The sequence below is a fragment of the Pristiophorus japonicus genome, chromosome 11 (genome assembly GCF_044704955.1).
Source record: "Pristiophorus japonicus isolate sPriJap1 chromosome 11, sPriJap1.hap1, whole genome shotgun sequence".
Taxonomy (NCBI): domain Eukaryota; kingdom Metazoa; phylum Chordata; class Chondrichthyes; family Pristiophoridae; genus Pristiophorus; species Pristiophorus japonicus.
In genome coordinates, this window is record NC_091987.1 from 34,678,615 (window position 1) to 34,698,387 (window position 19,773).

At 46.8% G+C, this 19,773-nt stretch overlaps 1 protein-coding gene across 5 annotated transcripts in view; it reads left to right on the forward strand.

Moving 5' to 3' along the window:
* Positions 1-19,773, forward strand: part of LOC139276009 (cilia- and flagella-associated protein 47-like) — a 1,107,008-nt gene that overhangs the window by 977,047 nt on the left and 110,188 nt on the right. For all 5 annotated transcript variants that reach the window (XM_070893331.1, XM_070893333.1, XM_070893335.1 and 2 more), the window contains 2 exons: positions 5,518-5,612; positions 10,265-10,408. In XM_070893331.1, coding sequence (XP_070749432.1) covers positions 5,518-5,612; positions 10,265-10,408 — 239 coding nt within the window. The remainder of the gene's footprint in view (positions 1-5,517; positions 5,613-10,264; positions 10,409-19,773) is intronic.

Here is a 19,773-nt window from a genome sequence, read left to right on the forward strand (position 1 = left end):
CTACAGGTGACACCAAACGAAGAAGAGGATTGGTGTAAAGCAAGTAAGACTCTCTTAAAGGAGGCCTGCAACCCACTACAATTAAAGGGACAGTTCCACACACTAAGCAATGTAATAGCAACTGTAAGTCAGAGACATAATATGTAATTGATCATGTAAAGTGTGTAAGTGATAATATGAATTGTGTACATGCAACCAGCGAGGAAAAGTCACGCAATCATATGGAATGTGTTGTTGATGATCTAAGTTGTGCACATGCAACCAGTGAGGAAAAGTCACGCGATCGCAATCGGATCGCAATCAGTTTCATGTTTCATGTTCAGCCATGAACTCATTGAATGGCGGTGCAGGCTAGAAGGGCTGAATGGCCTGCTCCTGCACCTATTTTCTATGTTTCTATGACCCACAAAGTGTCCAGCATAAGTAATGAAAAGTTGTGTGATGTAGGTTTTCAATTGCACGCAGCCAATGCAGTGGGCAGACATCCATCGGGAGCACACAGGTCCAGCGAGCTATCCAATGCTGTAGCCTGCATCCCGGGGACCAGAGTCATGCACCATGGAGAGTGGCCACAAGCAGTCAGCACACACGAGCTGCAGAGCAAGCAACCTCAGCAGGGCAACGGCACCGATATCGATACCCTGCTCCTGATTGGTTCCACCTCTCAGGCACCCGATGGCACCAACTGCCACGAGTCTGAAAGAGCACACTGGGCCAAAGCGCAGTCCCCAGACCCTATCGCCATCAAGGCCATACCCGTAAACGAAGGGTCACCCGCCACAGTTCCCCCAAAGGGGACCGGGACCAGCCAGGATCCCAAACGAAACAACGCCCAGGCCAGCGAGTCCCTTGTGCACTGCTAGACGATGGCTTCTTGGGAAGCAGCAGCGACCCAGGGCGCAAAGGGAGGACAGTGAGGTCACAGGCACCTGTGAACCGGCTCGACGCTAGGGACCACGGCAACAGACCCAAGAGCAGGCAACTCGAGCCAACCAGTTCCCACTGCCAACACTGGCACTGCGCCGCCATCAGACTGCAGGGACATCACCCAGCAGCTCTGGAACTTGTCTGTCCTTAAGCAGTGTTCTCTGCATCGATAAGGTATCTCACCAGTCTAATGTGCTTGTCTCAGAACAGAACCACAAATGTAATGCAAACCTGTTTTCCTGAACTTGAATGTATATGAATGCAATGAGCCTCCAGCATAACCTATATGTGGGCGGGGGGAGGGGTGCGGGGGAGAATGGAGTGGGTCAGGGACACACACACAAACAGCAACCACCAGCACGCTACTGCACCAACCACTCACCCTAGATTGAAACGACCTGCCAAGGGTCAACCAGATAGAGCCCACATAGAGCTGAGCCCAGAGCACAGTCAATGCAGAGGCGATTTGCACTAAAGGCTCAGGGGAGAGTGATATCATGTATCCTACATGGCTACTGTTGGTACTATCACAAGGTGTGCCACTAGAGGGCACAGCAGTGGGAGACTTTTAGGTTACCTGTACAGGTGTGCCTGGCTTAGTATAAAAGGCAGGCCACCAGAGTTAACAAATAAATTAGTCTTTTATTTGTTAACTCTGGAGTTAACAAATAAAGGACTAAGGTCACTAAAGTTCAAGTACAACACATTATCTCGTGGAGTCATTACTAGAGCATCTAAGGACACAACAAAGTAGAAAGCAAAACATTGTTGCTGCAGCTGCAAATCTCATTTTATCACCACTGTTTTCCAGAACCCCTTGGTCATGTTGCCTCTCCTACTCCTTCCCACAATGCCCTTGCTCCCAGTGCCTGTTCTATTTAGCTGCTCCACTCCACCACTTCATGCTGCTCTTCCCTGTTGAGTCTCCTCACTATCACTCCGATCTTCAACCCCCACTTTCTGATTTGCTTCCTTGTGGTCTAATGCCTTCCTCCGTGACCCATAATTCCACTCGCTCGTTTACCCATGAATCCCTGATTCCCATTCACTCCGAAAATTTCCTTTCCCTTTTGCACGCCCTATATCCCTCATCACTTTCGTCACCTCCAATGTTTCTTCCCCTGCATACTCACCCACATACTCTCCTTCCCCACCTCCCTCACCCATCTGGAAACCTCATATTTGTTTTGTCTTCGTATTTCACAAGCTAGATCATTTCCTGTGTTCCATTAGTTCCAACCTTCCTTTTCCCTCTGTCATAAACCTCTTGCCCCCAACATGGTGGTCCAGTGTAGGTCATGGCCTACTTTCCATTGTTTTCCAGCCTTGACCTGCCGCTCATCTTCCAGACACCTTCCATGATATAACATTGCAGCTGTGTCTCAGTTGATAACACTCTTGCCTCTAAGTCAGAAAGTTGTGGGTTCAAGTCTCACTCCAGAGACTTGAGCACAAAAATCTAGGCTGACACTCCAGTGCAGTGCTGAGGGAGGTGCTATCTTTTGAATGAGACTGTAAACCGAGGCCCTGTCTGTTCTCTCAGGTGGATTGAAAAAATCCAGGCATTATTTCGAAGAAGAGCAAGGGAGTTATCCCCGGTGTCCTAACCAATCTTTATCCCTCAATCAACATCTAAAATAGATTACCTGATCATTGTCACATTGCTGTTTGTGGGAGCTTGTTGTGCAAAAAATGGCTGCCACTTTACCGACATTACAACAGTGACTACCCTTCAAAAAGTACTTTATTGGATGTTAAGCTCTTTGGGATGTCCTGTGGTTGTGAAAGGCACGACAAACTGATTTGTTACCTGTGCCAGTAAATCAGTAGTTCAGTTCTGAAAGTGCATAGAAAACTGAACTGTCGGTAACAGACGAAGATGACAGGTGAGGCTTAGGGATGGCTTGGGGTCGTTGGATTTCAATAGGATGATAATAAGGCAGGTTATGTAACAGGCAAGCAATCTGCTCTGCAAGATTACTGCCCAGCGGCGGTGAAAATTACCCCCTCCCCACTTCTTAGCAATCATCATCATAATCATCATAGGCACTCCCTCGAAATTGAGGAAGACTTGCTTCCACTCTAAAAATGAGTTCTTAGGTAACTGAACAGTTCAATATGGGAATTACAGTCTCTGTCACATGTGGGACAGACAGTCATTGAAGGAAAGGGTGGGTGGGACTGGTTTGCCGCATGCTCCTTCCACTGCCTGCGCTTGGTTTCTGCATGCTCTCGCCCATGAGACTCGAGGTGCTCAGCGCCCTCCCGGATGCACTTCCTCCACTTAGGGCGATGTTTGACCAGGGACTCCCAGGTGTCGGTGGGGATGTTGCATTTTATCAAGGAGGCTTTGAGGGTGTCCTTGAAACATTTCCTCTGCCCACCTTGGACTCGCTTGCCGTGTAAGAGTTCTGAGTAGAGCACTTGCTTTGGGAGTCTCGTGTCTGGCATGCGAACAATGTGGCCTGCCCAGCGGAGCTGGTCGAGTGTGGTCAGTGCTTCGATGCTGGGGATGTTGGCCTGGTTGAGGACGCTAATGTTGGTGCATCTGTCCTCCAAGGGGATTTGCAGGATCTTACGGAGACATCGTTGGTGGTATTTCTCCAGCGAGTTGAGGTATCTACTGTATATGGTCCACGTCTCTGAGGGCCTGATCTTCGAACACTCTTTTCCTCAGGCGGCTGAAAGCTGTGCTGGCACACTGGAGGCGGTGTTGAATCTTGTTGCGATGTCTGCCTTTGTTGATAATAGACTCCTGAGGTATGGAAAGTGGTCCATGTTGTCCAGGACTGCGCCGTGGATCTTGATGACTGGCGGGTAGTGCTGTGTGGCGGGATCAGGCTGGTGGAGGACCTTTGTCTTATGGATGTTTAGTGTAAGGTCCATGCTTTTGTACGCCTCAGTGAAGATGTTGACTATGATTGGAGTTCAGTCTCTGAATGTGCGCAGACGCATGCGTCCTCTGTGTGCTGTAGTTCGACAACATAGGTTGGGACGGTCTTGGATTTGGCCTGGAGACGAGGGAGGTTGAACAGGTTCCCACTGGTTCTGTCGTTTAGTTCCACTCCAGCGGGGAGCTTGTTGAGTGTGAGGTGGAGTATTGCAGCGAGGAAGATTGAGAAGAGGGTTGGTGCGATAACGCAGCCCTGCTTGACCCCGGTCCGGACGTGGATTGAGTCTGTAATGGATCCATTGGTCAGGATCACGGCTTGCATGTGGTCTTGGAGCAGGCGGAGGATAGTGACGAACTTTTGGGGGCAGCCGAAACGGAGGAAGACGCTCCATAGTCGCTCGTGGTTGACAGTGTCAAAGGCCTTTGTAAGGTCAAAGAAGGCCATGTACAAGGGTTGGTGCTGTTCCCTCATTTTCCTTGCAGTTGCTGCGCTGTGAAAATTATGTCCATTGTACCCCGAAGAGGACGAAATCCGCACTGTGACTCCGGGAGGAGCTCCTCAGCTACAGGTTGAAGACAGTCGAGGAGGATTCTAGTGACGACTTTCCCAGTGGCTGATAGTAGGGAGATTCCTCTGTGGTTGCCACAGTCGGACTTGTCCTCTTTTTTAAAGATGGTCACGATTACTGCATCTCTGAAATCTCCTGGCATGCTCTCCTCCTTTCATATGAGAGAGATGAGGTCATGCATTCATGCCAATAGTGCCTCTCCACCATACTTTAGTGCCTCAGTGGGGATTCCATCCGCTCCCGTTGCCTTGTTGTTCTTAAGCTGGCGGATGGCCTTTTCTACCTCGTGCAAGGCTGGGGTTTTGCTGAAATGGTGGCAGGGAGCATGCTGCGGGCTGGAGTCGAGGACACTCGAGTTAAAGGCTGAGTCTCAGTTAAGGAGATCTCCGAAGTGCTCCTTCCAGCGGGTCCTGACTGTCTCGGTGTTCTTGATGAGTGTCTCCCCATTCTTGGACAGCAGTGGGGTGGGGCCTTGGGTGTTTGGGCCGTAGGTGGCTTTGACTGCGGTGAAGAATCCTTGCACATCATGGCTGTCGGCCAGCTGCTGAATCTCCTGTGCTTTTTCCACCCACCATCTGTTCTTTAGGTCACGGCTTTTTTGTTGGACCTCGGCCTTAAGCTGTCTGTAATGCTGTTTTGCTGCTCCTGAGTTGGGTTGTTGTTTTAGACTCAGAAATGCCCTGTGCTTGTGATTTATTAGCTCTTGGATCTCCTGGTCATTCTCATCAAACCAGTCCTGGTGTTTCCTGGTTGAGTGACCGAGCGTCTCTTCGCAGGCATTGGTTATGGAGGCCTGGAGGGCAGACCAAGCGCTGTGGGCATTCTGCATCTCTGGGTCATCAAGGGACAGCAGGTTAGTAGTGAGGCACTAGCTGTATAGGGCTCTCTTAGCTGGGTCTTTGAGTGCCCCGGCATTGACTTTTTGTGGCACTGCTTCTGCTGCTGTCGCCGCTTTGGGGCTATGTTGATGTTGATGATGATGGCGGTGAAAATTACCACCCTCCCCCCTTCTTAGCATAGTTGTGCTGGCACTGTAAACAATGAGGTTGAAGAGTGTAAGGTTTGAAGCTTTAAGTAGCAAATGCTGGACTATAAGTTTTGTAAAAATAACTTTTTTTTTCTGTTTAGTTTTTGTACATCAGCAGAGGGAGACATTTCTGGAATTCGATGGCGATATCCGATTTATGGAATCCCTGAAGCATTGCCCACAAAATTGTACCCCGGTAAGTAAGCAAAGGATATTTGTTTCCAGTGTAAGGTCACCAATCGCTTGTACATTGGTTAAACTATAGCACAACAGCTCAAACTATTAAACTACAGCACAGGAGTTCAAACCATTTACAAATACTTGGCAAGGAGAATGACAGTTGAAACCGTCTTTCATGAAAAATGCTCATTACTGGGGAATGTACTTTTCTTTGAAAATTGCAGACCTAAAAATAAATATGCACAAAGTGAACAGCTAGTCAGTAATGCAGAAGTACTGCTATGTTGACATGTAACTAATCAGACTGGCTAGATACAAAAACCTTTGATGGTCTTAAGCCTTACACAGACAACATATGGTTATTGTGCACAGTTTTATGTATATAAGTCGTGCTTTTTTCCAACACTTTTATTTAATGCTCGTGGCTAGTTACACTATTTGACATGGTTTCCACCAATCTGCTGTCAAAATTATGGTAGGAGATCAGAGAACTTCACAGAAATGTTACCCTTAAGTTTCCCGTGAACCAAAACCTTATATATGCCATAAGCAGGATAGCATGTCACAGGACCAACAATTACCCCTTAATTACAGAATGATGCACAAGAGACTAAGATGGATGTCCACCAGGTTTTCTTGTCTACTCCAAAAGGTGTAAAATACTACACTATCTAACTGTTATTTTCAGACCAAAACTTATAGTTAAATGTATTTATCAATAATGTTATTACACAGAAGCAAAATGGCACACCAATAAACTAATGGTACAGTACCTGACTTACACAATACATAGAGGGTACTAAATTGGACAGGGTCCGAAAATGGGCACGGGATTGCGATCCCGAATTAATAGCCTGCTAATATGCATGACTGCAGCGTGCAGCCAGTGCTATGCATGCTGCTGAGTGGCTGCATGCCTGAGCAAGGGGCCCAAAATCATGAGAGGCTAGCACCACTTAAAGCTAGCCTGCACTACTTAAAGCCAGCCTGCACCTCTAAAAACGCACAAATCAGAGTGTGGGCTGGCCCGTGCTACCCCTGGGCCCTCACCTCTTTTGGGCCCCGAACACGTGCCTCACCTGGGCCCCGATCATGTCCCTCTACAGTCTTTCACCACTTCTACACACAAAGGGTGGTAGAAGTTTGGAACTCTCTTCCACAAATGGCAATTGATGCTAGGCCAATTTTTAATCTGAGATTGCTAGCTTTTTGTTAACCAAAGATATTGAAGGATATGGGCCAAAGGCGTGTATATGGAGTTAGATCGCAGATCAGCAATAATCTTATTGAATGGCGGATCAGGCTCGGGGGCTGAATGGCCTACTCCTGTTCCTGTGTTCCCTACAAATGGTTTTCTTTCAGGTACTTATCCAATTCCCATTTGAAATCCAGACAACCTTTTAGGAAGTGCATTCCAGATCATAACCACTCACTGCGTAAAAAAGTTTTTCCTCATGTCGCCTTTGGTTCTTCTGCCAATCACCTTAAATCTCCTCTCAACCTTCTTTTCTCTATAGAGAACAACGTCAGCTTCAACTCCAGTGCATTGGCCATTGCTTGCACTCACTTAAAGGTGCTACCCTGGGTTTTCCACTGGGCCTGCATCAAGGGAACATTAAGTTTGCACTGCTGCGACACAATTCCCATTGAATCTCCAAAAATATTTAAATTATGGCAGAGCCTCCCACTCCATAAATCCCAGTGCTTGGCACAGCACCACACAGCAGACACAGGTCACTGGAAGTGACTTCCTGCTCCTTTTGAAGATATATCTGACTAGGATTGCTCAGCATTTTTTAACCATTTTTTATTTTCTTTTGTTAGATTTATTTTGCAGCTTTGTTTTTTCTGTTTGTTTTATTTATTGTTTTATTTTTCAGGAGATATCCTGTTACCAATTGCCAGTCGGGGATGTATAATTTTAAAATGCCAACTGGTAGGATGGGCATTTCTTTGAACACAAAAGTAGAGGCCATAGCGGAATGTATCTCTGAGCAATGTTCTGCCCCTCACTGCCCCAGATCTGTTGTAAAACCAGCAAAGTGTTAGAGGGTGGAATCCAAGCTACTGTGTGAACTCTTGCACTGCTACATGATCGAGATGAGGGAAATTTAGCATTTACAGCAATAAGTTAGTTTTAAGAAGCTCTGCAGAGCAAACCCCCAGACCCCCCCACCAATGAATCCAGTTTTTATAGGTGACGTTAATGCAGTGGGCGGACTCTTGCTCAAAATCGTGAATTTCAACATGGCTCCTTATTTGCTTCATTTTGCTATTAATACGTGGTCCACTGTAGCAATTAAAATTTTATCCGCTTTGCCTGAGCTGAATTTTTAACTTATAATATTTTTGTGTTGTTAGTTCCTGCTTGTAAGGAATTAACCCCCAAGGCTGCACGTAACATTTTTGTTCATCAAACTTGGGCCTGTAATCTGAATCTTGTCTCAACAGTAGTGATTTGGTGTGTTAATCTGTATACAAAGACAGTCATTGGGGATGAAATGTTATTTCGGGCAGTAGTGTGAAACGGTCAGAAGCATATTAGCAGCCTGTTTTACGCTGTACCTTTTCCATTGACTTCAATGATTCGCTATCACCCATTTTGTGCTACAACTCAATTTACCCCCAATATGTACAATCTCAAACATTTCATGTAGTTGTGAGAAGGTGGCTCTTTCCGACACCCGAGACAGACAGTCATCATTTCATTCCATTCTCAAAGCCAAGACCTTAGCTACCGCAGATGTTTGAAAGCCTCCTGCTCACACATCAAAGGGTATGTGTTCATCTCATGGTGTAACTGTGACTGAAACTCAGTGGACAAAGCCTCATCTCACAAACATAGGACAGAAATCTCCCTGACTCTCTTTGGGGATGCAGGAGTGAACTTTGTTCTAGCAGGCAACAGGAAGATGCCTGTATTTTAAAAATGTAAAATAACTTAATTTTGAATAAGATAGCCAGAAAAATTAGCCTACGTTTAGAGAGATCAGAAATTTGCATTTTATTATTTGTTATAATCCATAAGCATAGAAAAATGGCTGTTCTCATTGTGAGAATTGTTTACTGTTCTTTTATGTATTTTATGTTACATAAACCAGCTGCTTGAAGTTGTGCCTATCTAGATAAAGTGCTTTTCAATCGGTTCCCATAAACGTACGTGGGTTCCTTGTTATGATTCCTGAGTCATACTATAACTATTTAGAAATTGGACAGTAAAAGAGGCATCCTGGATTGTAAGATAATATGAGGTTATCTTATGAGCATCACTGATGATGCAGAACCTGTGATATCTTCACATAGCACAGCACACACAGCTTCCTTAAATGCAGGCTGCTCTCTCGGAACTCTCCGGAAAGCTGCCTGTTGTTTAATGATTAACTATGCAGCTGCAGTACACAATACGTCCACATCCACAGTGTGGCGCTACAAGCATTACAAGCTTACAGACATTACAGAACCCAAAACGTGTGCCACTCATGAATGCCAGCTGTGTGACCTCAGTAAACTGCTAAAAAATGGCAATGTGGCATTACATTGTCACGTGCCCGAATTTATGGCCTATGCCCTCTGCGGGCAAATGCCCGCTGGAAGCATGTGGCCTTTCAAAATTGAAGCTTATATTTTCAGAGAAAACACAACGTCAAGTTCCACATGTATGCCGATGACGCACAGCTCGATCTCACCATCACCTCTCTCGACCCCTCCACTGCCTTTGATTTGTCATGTTGCTTGTCCGACATCCTGTATTAGATGAGCAGAAATTTTCTCCAATTAAACATTGGGAAGACCGAAGCCTCTTCTGTCTTCAGCCCCCCAACAAACTCCATTCCCAACCAACGACTCCATCCCTCTCCTGGCTATCTACCTGAGGCTGAACCAGATCGTTCACAATCATGGTTTCCTATTTGATCCTGAGCTGAGCATCTGACCTCTATCACCAAGACCGTCTAATTCCACCTCCATAACATTGTCCGTCTCCACCCCTGCCACAGATCATCATACCTCTAGACCTGACTGTTTAAATACTTTCCTAGCCGGCCTCCCAACGTGCACCCTCCCGTTCAGTTGTCACCCCTGAGCTCTCTGACGCAGTAAAACCTCCCAAGGCACTTCTATATTGGCTCCCGGTCCAGCAATGCCTCAATTTTAATATTCTCATCCTTGTTTTCAAATCCCTCCATGGCTTCGCTCTTCCCTATCTCTGTAATCTCCTCCAGCCCGACAATCCTCCAAGATTTCTGCAATCCTCTAATTCTGGCCTCTTGCGCATCCCCGGTTTTTATCGCTCCTTCATTGGAGGCTGTGCATTCAACTGCCTACGTCGTAAACTCTGGAATTCCTTCCCTAAATCTCTCTGCCTATCTAAATCTCATTCCTCCTCTGAGACTATCTTTAAAACCTACCTCACCTGTCCTAATATCTCCTTCTGTGAATCGGTCAAAATTTGTTTGATAATGCTTCTGTGAAATACCTTGGGAGGTCTTACTGCGTTAAAGGCTCTATATGAATGCAAATTGTGGTTGTTTTTGTTGTTGAGTTAAGTACATCTAAACAGTTCTGTAAAATGATAATATCTAGACGGTACAAATATTTTTGAAATGCAATGTTAAAATTTGTTAGCAATTGCTTACCAAGTGAAATTATAAATGTTATTGTTTTCCATAGCTGTAATCCAGTGCCAAGCTAGAAACAGAATAGAAAATCCAATCGAAGTTATTCTGACAGGTGCTGTTCCTAGCTGTTCATACACAGCAGCAATGCAGACCCGGGCCACCACTCCTAATACTTGCGATCAAGAGGTCACCAATGGTAAGTTACAGAGTACTACAGAGTGATTTTCTGTCTGATTATCTCCCCTCCTTACAAGGAGCAACCTACCATTGCTGAGCACCTCCTCCTGAAAAAGTTCAAAGTGTTCAATATTACTAACTTCAAAGCTATACTCACAATACATTTGTGATAACAATTTTACAAAATCCCCAATATTTCAAATAGTTTGCACTGATGAGCCTGCTTTGCAGCCTATCAGCAATTATTAATTGGAATAATCCAGTTAGGGCCATATATCCCTCTTCCCAAAAATGGAGCTCCAGGTATAGTAATGCTATTCACTCTCATAAACAGTTCGAGCATCTTGTGTGTATGTGAGATAACATTTCCTTCCATTACAATTGTTGTTACATATGGGGAAAGAGTCAGACTGAACTCTGTGAGCTCAAAGTAATGTGTGACCTTAGTCTTTTATTTGCAGGTCTCCAGAGTGCCTCTCCAACTTGTGAGGCCTCCTTAAATACCTGTGCTCCCAAGGGATTATGGGATCCCTTGGGACTCCAGGGGATGCACCCTCTGGTGGTTGTACAGAGTAAATACAAGTTTACATATATAACAACACTCCCCCCAAAGTCAATAGTGTAACTATTTACAATGTGAGTCGACATGGGGCCCTTCTTGCCCTGGTTGATCGTCTCGGTGTGAAAGCTGGTATTGTTGAATCATTTGTTGGGCCCTCGCTGGGCTGCTGTGCAGCTGGCCTTGCTGGGCTGCCTGGTGTGTTGGGCCCTGCAGGGCTGCTGTCAATCATGGGTTCTGCTTCATGGTCAACCGTGGTGCCGGTTGCCACTGGTGTGTATGTTGGGAGATCAAAAAAGGTAGGGTCCAAGGTGGGCTGCTCAGGATAGTCCGTGAATCTGAGTTTGATTTGGTTCAAGTGTTTCCGGTGAATGGGTCCATTTGAAAGTTTGACCCGAAACACCCTGCTCCCCTCTTTGGCCACGACAGTGCCGGGGAGCCACTTGGGACCTTGTCCATAATTCAGTATAAATACAGGATCATTGACTTCAATCTCGCGTGACACATTTGCGCTATCATGGTATGTACTTTGTTGAAACCGCCTGCTCTCTACCTGTTCATGTAGATCAGGGTGAACTAACGAGAGCCTTGTCTTAAGTGCTTTTTTCATGAGCAGTTCAGCAGGTGGGATCCCAGTGAGCGAGTGGGGTATCGTGCGGTAGCTAAGCAGGACTCGGGATACGCGAGTCTGCAGTGAGCCTTCTGTTACCCTCTTCAAGCCTTGCTTGATAGTTTGCACTGCTCTCTCTGCCTGACCATTGGACGCTGGGTAGATGTGACATGTTTGATCCCGTTATGGGTCATGAATTCTTTGAACTCAGCACTGGTAAAACATGGTTCGTTGTCGCTCACCAGGACATCGGATAGGCCGTGAGTGGCAAACATGGCCCGCAGACTTTGAGTCATGGCAGCGGACGTGCTAGCCGATATTATTTCACATTCAATCCACTTGGAGTACGCGTCTCCAACCACAAGGAACATTTTACCCAAGAACGGGCCTGCATAGTCGACGTGTAGCCTGGACCACGGTTTGGAGGGCCAGGACCATAAACTTAGTGGCACCTCCCTGGGTACATTGCTTAACTGCGAGCATGTATTACATCTGTGAACGCAGAACTCTAAGTCCGCATCGATACCGGGCCACCACACATGGGATCTGGCTATCGCTTTCATCATTACGATGCCTGGGTGGGTACTGTGGAGGTCATTGATGAAGGTATCTCTGCCTTTCTTGGGAACCACTACACAATTGCCCCACAGAAGGCAGTCTGCTTGGAGAGACATTTCGTCTTTGCGCCGCTGGAACGGCTTTATCTCTTACTGCATTTCTATTGGGACACTGGACCAGCTCCCGTGAAGCACACAGCTTTTGACTAGGGATAATAAGGGGTCCTGGCTCATCCAGATTTTGATTGGCCGGGCAGTGACGGGTGATTGTTCACTCTCAAATGCTTCCCTAACCATGGCTAGATCTGTGGGCTGCGCCATTTCCATCCCTGTGTTGGGCAATGGCAGCCTACTGAGAGCATCGGCGCAGTTTTCTGTGCCTGGCCTGTGGTGGATGGTGTAGTTGTATGCGGACAACGTGAGCGCCCATCTCTGGATGCGGGCCTATGCTTTGGTATTTATCCCTTTACTCTCGGAAAACAGGGCTATTAGTGGCTTGTGGTCAGTTTCCAATTCGAATTTTAGCCCAAACAGGTATTGATGCATTTTCTTTACCCCATAGACACATGCTAACGCTTTTTTCTTAATCATGCTATAGGCTCCTTCAGCCTTAGACAGACTGCTGGATGCATAAGCAACTGGTTACAATTTCCCGAAATCATTAGCTTGTTGCAATACACACCCGACGACATATGACGACGCATCACATGTTGGTACCAAACGCTTACATGGATCATACAACACAAGCAATTTGTTTGAGTGAGCATAACAATTTTCTTGCTTTTACAAAGACATTTTCTTGGCTTTTGCCCTAAACCCATTCATCCCCTTTTTGTAGTAAGACATGCAGTGGTTCTAACAATGTGCTGAGACCTGGTAAGAAGGTACCAAAGTAGTTCAGGAGTCCCAGAAACCACCGCAGTTCTGTCACGTTCTGTGACATCGGTGTGTTCTCGATTGCCTCCGTTTTCGCGTTGGTGGGCCTGATGCCGTCTGCCACAATCCTCCTTCCCAAGAACTCCACTTCAGGCACCAGGAAAATGCACTTCAAGCATTTTAACCTGAGCCCCATGTGGTTGAGTCGACTAAGAACCTCCTCCAGGTTCTGCAGATGCTCGGTTGTGTTCCGACCTGTGACCAAGATGTTGTCCTGGAAGACCACGGTGTGCGGGACTGACTTCAGTAAGCTTTCCATGTTTCTCTGGAATATCGCCGCCGCTGATCGAATTCCAAACAAGCATTTGTTATAAATAAAAAGACCTTTGTGCATGTTAATGCAGGTGAGGCTCTTCGATAATTCCTCCAGCTCCTGCATCATGATGGCTGAATTCAGATGCAGCTTCTTGAACATCTTTCCTCCCGCCAGTGTTGCAAAGAGGTCGTCGGCCTTTGGTAGTGGATATTGGTCCTGCGGGGAGAAACGATTGATAGTTACTCTAAAAGGACAAAGGGTGTTAAAAAAAACAAGCCTGAAGGCTTTGTGTCTTAATGCAAGGAGTATCCGCAATAAGGTGGATGAATTAACTGTGCAAATAGATGTTAACAAATATGATGTGATTGGGATTACGGAGACGTGGCTCCAGGATGATCAGGGCTGGGAACTCAACATCCAGGGGTATTCAACATTCAGGAAAGATAGAATAAAAGGAAAAGGAGGTGGGGTAGCATTGCTGGTTAAGGAGGAAATTAAGGCAATAGTTCGGAAGGACATTAGCTTGGATGATGTGGAATCTATATGGGTAGAGCTGCAGAATACCAAAGGGCAAAAAACGTTAGTGGGAGTTGTGTACAGACCTCCAAACAGTAGTAGTGATGTTGGGGAGGGCATCAAACATGAAATTAGGGGTGCGTGCAATAAAGGTGCAGCAGTTATAATGGGTGACTTTAATATGCACATAGATTGGGTTAACCAAACTGGAAGCAATACGGTAGAGGAGGATTTCCTGGAGTGCATAAGGGACGTTTTTTTAGACCAATATGTCGAGGAACCAACTAGGGGGGAGGCCATCTTAGACTGGGTGTTGTGTAATGAGAGAGGATTAATTAGCAATCTCGTTGTGCGAGACCCCTTGGGGAAGAGTGACCATAATATGGTGGAATTCTGCATTAGGATGGAGAATCAAACAGTTAATTCAGAGACCATGGTCCAGAACTTAAAGAAGGGTAACTTTGAAGGTATGAGGCGTGAATTGGCTAGGATAGATTGGCGAATGATACTGAAGGGGTTGACTGTGGATGGGCAATGGCAGACATTTAGAGACCGCATGGATGAACTATAACAATTGTACATTCCTGTCTGGCATAAAAATAAAAAAGGGAAGGTGGCTCAACCGTGGCTATCAAGGGAAATCAGGGATAGTATTAAAGCCAAGGAAGTGGCATACAAATTGGCCAGAAATAGCAGCGAACCCGGGGACTGGGAGAGATTTAGAACTCAGCAGAGGAGGACAAAGGGTTTGATTAGGGCAGGGAAAATGGAGTACGAGAAGAAACTTGCAGGGAACATTAAGACGGATTGCAAAAGTTTCTATAGATATGTAAAGAGAAAAAGGTTAGTAAAGACAAATGTAGGTCCCCTGCAGTCAGAATCAGGGGAAGTCATAACGGGGAACAAAGAAATGGCGGACCAATTGAACAAGTACTTTGGTTCGGTATTCACTGAGGAGGACACAAACAACCTTCCGGATATAAAAAGGGTCGGAGGGTCTAGTAAGGAGGAGGAACTGAGGGAAATCCTTATTAGTCGGGAAATTGTGTTGGGGAAATTGATGGGATTGAAGGCCGATAAATCCCCAGGGCCTGATGGACTGCATCCCAGAGTACTTAAGGAGGTGGCCTTGGAAAAAGCGGATGCATTGACAGTCATTTTCCAACATTCCATTGACTCTGGATCAGTTCCTATGGAGTGGAGGGTAGCCAATGTAACCCCACTTTTTAAAAAAGGAGGGAGAGAGATAACAGGGAATTATAGACCGGTCAGCCTGACAACGGTAGTGGGTAAAATGATGGAATCAATTATTAAGGATGTCATAGCAGTGCATTTGGAAAGAGGTGACATGATAGGTCCAAGTCAGCATGGATTTGTGAAAGGGAAATCATGCTTGACAAATCTTCTGGAATTTTTTGAGGATGTTTCCAGTAGAGTGGACAAGGGAGAACCAGTTGATGTGGTATATTTGGACTTTCAGAAGGCTTTCGACAAGGTCCCACACAAGAGATTAATGTGCAAAGTTAAAACACATGGTATTGGGGGTAGTGTGCTGACATGGATTGAGAACTGGTTGTCAGACAGGAAGCAAAGAGTAGGAGTAAATGGGGACTTTTCAGAATGGCAGGCAGTGACTAGTGGGGTACCGCAAGGCTCTGTGCTGGGGCCCCAGCTGTTTACACTGTATATCAATGATTGAGACGAGGGGATTAAATGTAGTATCTCCAAATTTGCGGATGACACTAAGTTGGGTGGCAGTGTGAGCTGCGAGGAGGATGCTATGAGGCTGCAGAGCGACTTGGATAGGTTAGGTGAGTGGGCAAATGCATGGCAGATGAAGTATAATGTGGCTAAATGTGAGGTTATCCACTTTGGTGGTAAAAACAGAGAGACAGACTATTATCTGAATGGTGACAGATTAGGAAAAGGGGAGGTGCAACAAGACCTGGGTGTCATGGTACATCAGTCATTGAAGGTTGGCATGCAGGTTCAGCAGGCGGTTAAGAAAGCAAATGGCATGTTGGCCTTCATAGCGAGGGGATTTGAGTACAGGGGCAGGGAGGTGTTGCTACAGTTGTACAGGGCCTTGGTGAGGCCACACCTGGAGTATTGTGTACAGTTTTGGTCTCCTAACCTGAGGAAGGACATTCTTGCTATTGAGGGAGTGCAGCGAAGGTTCACCAGACTGATTCCCGGGATGGCGGGACTGACCTATCAAGAAAGACTGGATCAACTGGGCTTGTATTCACTGGAGTTCAGAAGAATGAGAGGGGACCTCATAGAAACGTTTAAAATTCTGACGGGGTTAGACAGGTTCGATGCAGGAAGAATGTTCCCAATGTTGGGGAAGTCCAGAACCAGGGGACACAGTCTAAGGATAAGGGGTAAGCCATTTAGGACCGAGATGAGGAGAAATTTCTTCACCCAGAGAGTGGTGAACCTGTGGAATTCTCTACCACAGAAAGTTGTTGAGGCCAATTCACTAAATATATTCAAAAAGGAGTTAGATGGAGTCCTTCCTACTAGGGTAATCAAGGGGTATGGTGAGAAAGCAGGAATGGGGTACTGAAGTTGCATGTTCAGCCATGAACTCATTGAATGGTGGAGCAGGCTAGAAGGGCCGAATGGCCTACTCCTGCACCTATTTTCTGTGTTTCTATGTTTCTATGTAATCGCCACAGATTCTGACTGTGCCGTATCCCTTGAGAACAGGAACGATCAGACTGGCCCACTCATTGAACTCGATTTGCAGCCGGTCTAGCTCAATCTCTACCCTTTCTTTTATCATGTACGGTACTGCTCTCGCCTTGTGATAGATGGGTCACGCCCCCGGAATGAGGTGGATCTTCACTTTTGCTCCTTGGAATTTCCCGATGCCTGGTTCGAACAGCGAAGGAAATTTGTTTAAGACCTGGGCACACGAAGTGTTGTCAGCGGGCGATAGCGCTCGGACATCATCCCAGTTCCAGCGTATCTTTCCCAGCTAGCTCCTGCCGAGCAGCGTGGGGCCCAGAGTGATAGCTTGTGCACCGCTCTATTGTAGGACCTTTATGGTGGCACTGCCGATTACGGGAATTAGTTCTTTTGTGTAAGTTCTTAGTTTTGTGCGAACTAGAGTTAAGACTGGCTTTGAGGCCTTGTTGCACCACAATCTTTTGAAAATCTTTTTGCCCATGATGGACTGGCTCGCAGCCGTGTCCAGCTCCATTGACACCGGGAGTCCATTTCGTTCAACATTCAGCACAATCGGGAGACAATTCGTGGTGAATTTGTGCATCCCGTGTACCTCTGCCTCCTCGGTCTGAGGCTCTGGTTTGTCGTGATCCTCCGTGGATCTGTCTTCCTCTGCAACATGCTGGTTTGCAGGTTTAGCAGGCTTTGCAGCTCACCTGCACATACGTTGGAGGTGTCCCATTGTTCCACAGCTTTTGCAAACGTACCCTTTGAAGCGGCATGAATGGAAACGATGATCGACCCTGCAGTGCCAACAATGTGTTAATGGCCTTGCATTCATCACTCTTGATCGTGGACTCTGAGACATCTGTGGACGTGTAGCTGCAGGCATGTGTGAGCTGCCCTGTACGTTATGATTCGAAAACAACATCACTTTGTTCACAGTATTTGTAGCAGCACAGTATGTGTGCTGAGAGATTTGCTTTGTATTGTCACTGGTGGCAATGAATGCCTGAGCTATCGTTATGGCCTTACTCAAGGTTGGAGTCTCTATCGTCAAAAGTTTGCGAAGTATGGTTTCATGGCCAATGCCAAGTACGAAAAAGTCTCTGAGCATGTGCTCCAAATGTCCTTCAAATTCGCAATGTCCTGCAAGGCGTCTTAGCTCGGCGACATAACTCGCCACTTCCTGACCTTCAGATCTTTTGCAGGTGTCGAACCGGTACCTCGCCGTCAGAACGCTTTCCTTCGGGTTCAAATGCTCTCGGACCAGTGTGCACAAATCATCATACGATTTCTCCATGGGTTTTGCTGGAGTGAGCAGATTCTCCATGAGGCCATACGTTGGTGCCCCACAGACGGTGAGGAGGATCGCCCTTTGTTTGGCAACGTTCTCTTCCCCATCCAGCTCATTGGCCACAGTATTGTCGAGTCGCTCCACAAAAGTTTCCCAATCATCTCCCTCCGAGAATTTCTCCAGGATGCTCACTGTTCTCTGTATCTTTGGGTTCGCTATCTGTATCTCGTCGCCAGTTGTTATGTATGGAGAAAGAGTCAGACTGAACACTTTGAGCTCAAAGTAACGTGTGACCTTAGTCTTTTATTTGCAGGTCTCCAGAGTGCCTCTCCAACCTGGGAGGCCTCCTTAAATATCTGTGCTCCCAAGAGATTATGGGATCCCTTGGGACTCCAGGGGATGAGCCCTCTGGTGGCTGTACAGAGTAAGTACAAGTTTACATACATAACAACTGTGACAACACTTTAAAAAGATTTCACTGACTGTGAAGCAATTGAGATACTATGGGGTTGAAATTTGGTGACGCCGTTTATGAGGCGGTGTCACCGTCTGAATGGAGATTTTAACGGCAGGCAGCAGTTGCCGCCTCAAACTGCGAAATTCAGTTTTTCCACCTGAAAAGGGATTGCAGTGTTAAATCAGGCGTTGCACTCTACTCTGGAGGTGATAAGCGGCGGTAAGTGGGGCGGCAACATCCAGGCGGCAATCATCATTTATAACTGCGCCACAGACATTCTGCTATCACCTGCATTCAATTGAGATATTGATTATGCGCGGCACGCCTCGTGCGTATATTCGCTTCCTACTCACTCACTCACAGGGTGAAGATGGCAAATGCAGCAGCAGCTCGCCAGTACGCTCATCACTTCTCTGCCACCACCATCGATGCACTGCTTGATGCCCTGGCGTGGCGTCGGGAACTACTGAGGACGGAGGCTGGAAGGAGGCCACAGCCCCAAACATTTCACAGGCTCTTGCAGGAAATCGCTGAGATTGTGTCAGCGAGTGACACTGTGCCAAGGACAGCGACCCAATGTCGTAAGAAGTGAAATGACATGACTTGGTTGCTGAGGGTGAGTATATTTTACATTAACCTGAGCATGCCATGCTCTGAGCTCAATGTGCAGTCTCTCCTCAATGTGAATGTGTCTGACCCCATGTTCTAGGTGGGTGAGGCCAGATGCAAGGCTCGCATTTGCAGCCTGACCCACTCCAAGGGCCTACATGCCCCGTTAACCTTCCTACTCCGTAGTGGAGACCCACCCCTCATCTTGTTACCTCCTCAGTTTTCATATGCGTCAGAAAGACGCTATCCTTAAAGTAACTTTTCGGTCCTCGTGCTCCCTCATTTAAGCATTGTCACAGCAAATACTCACAGCTAATCGACCTTTACAGATTCTCATACACTAACATGTTGTGACCTATGTAAGGAACTTCAGATAGAAGGGCACTAACTCTGATGTTCTCTTTAATCTTGCAGGCCAAGCTCGCACAGATGAGATGAGATCAGATGCAGACTGGAGGAGGGGACTCTGAAGTGCAACTCCTAGCTCCTGTTGAGGAACGGATATTGGCCCTGATGACCGCACGAGTCGGTGCGGTGGCGGTGGGTCAGGCCGAGCCCCCTCGGGACAATGATGGCATGTTGAGTTCCTTTATAACCTCTGACAGGTCACTTAGCCCTGATACCACAATCCTTCACCACTTTCCATGAGACTGGCATTTCTGAATGCCTTTCCCAGTTCTGGCCCCTTCCCCTGCAAGTAACCACTCTTATCTGGCTTTGTGCTTTCAGATGATGGCTCAGACAGCCAAGGGCCTTCACGTCAGCCTTCAACTGCGGGTGATGGTGGAGAGGAGGAGGAAGTGGAGGACACCTCTCTGGATGTCACAAAGGATCCAGCGGTCTCAGAGAGCGAGGCCAGCAGCTTTGTGGCGGAAGGCGTGTTCAGGGATATGGAGATGGGTGATGCTCCAGGA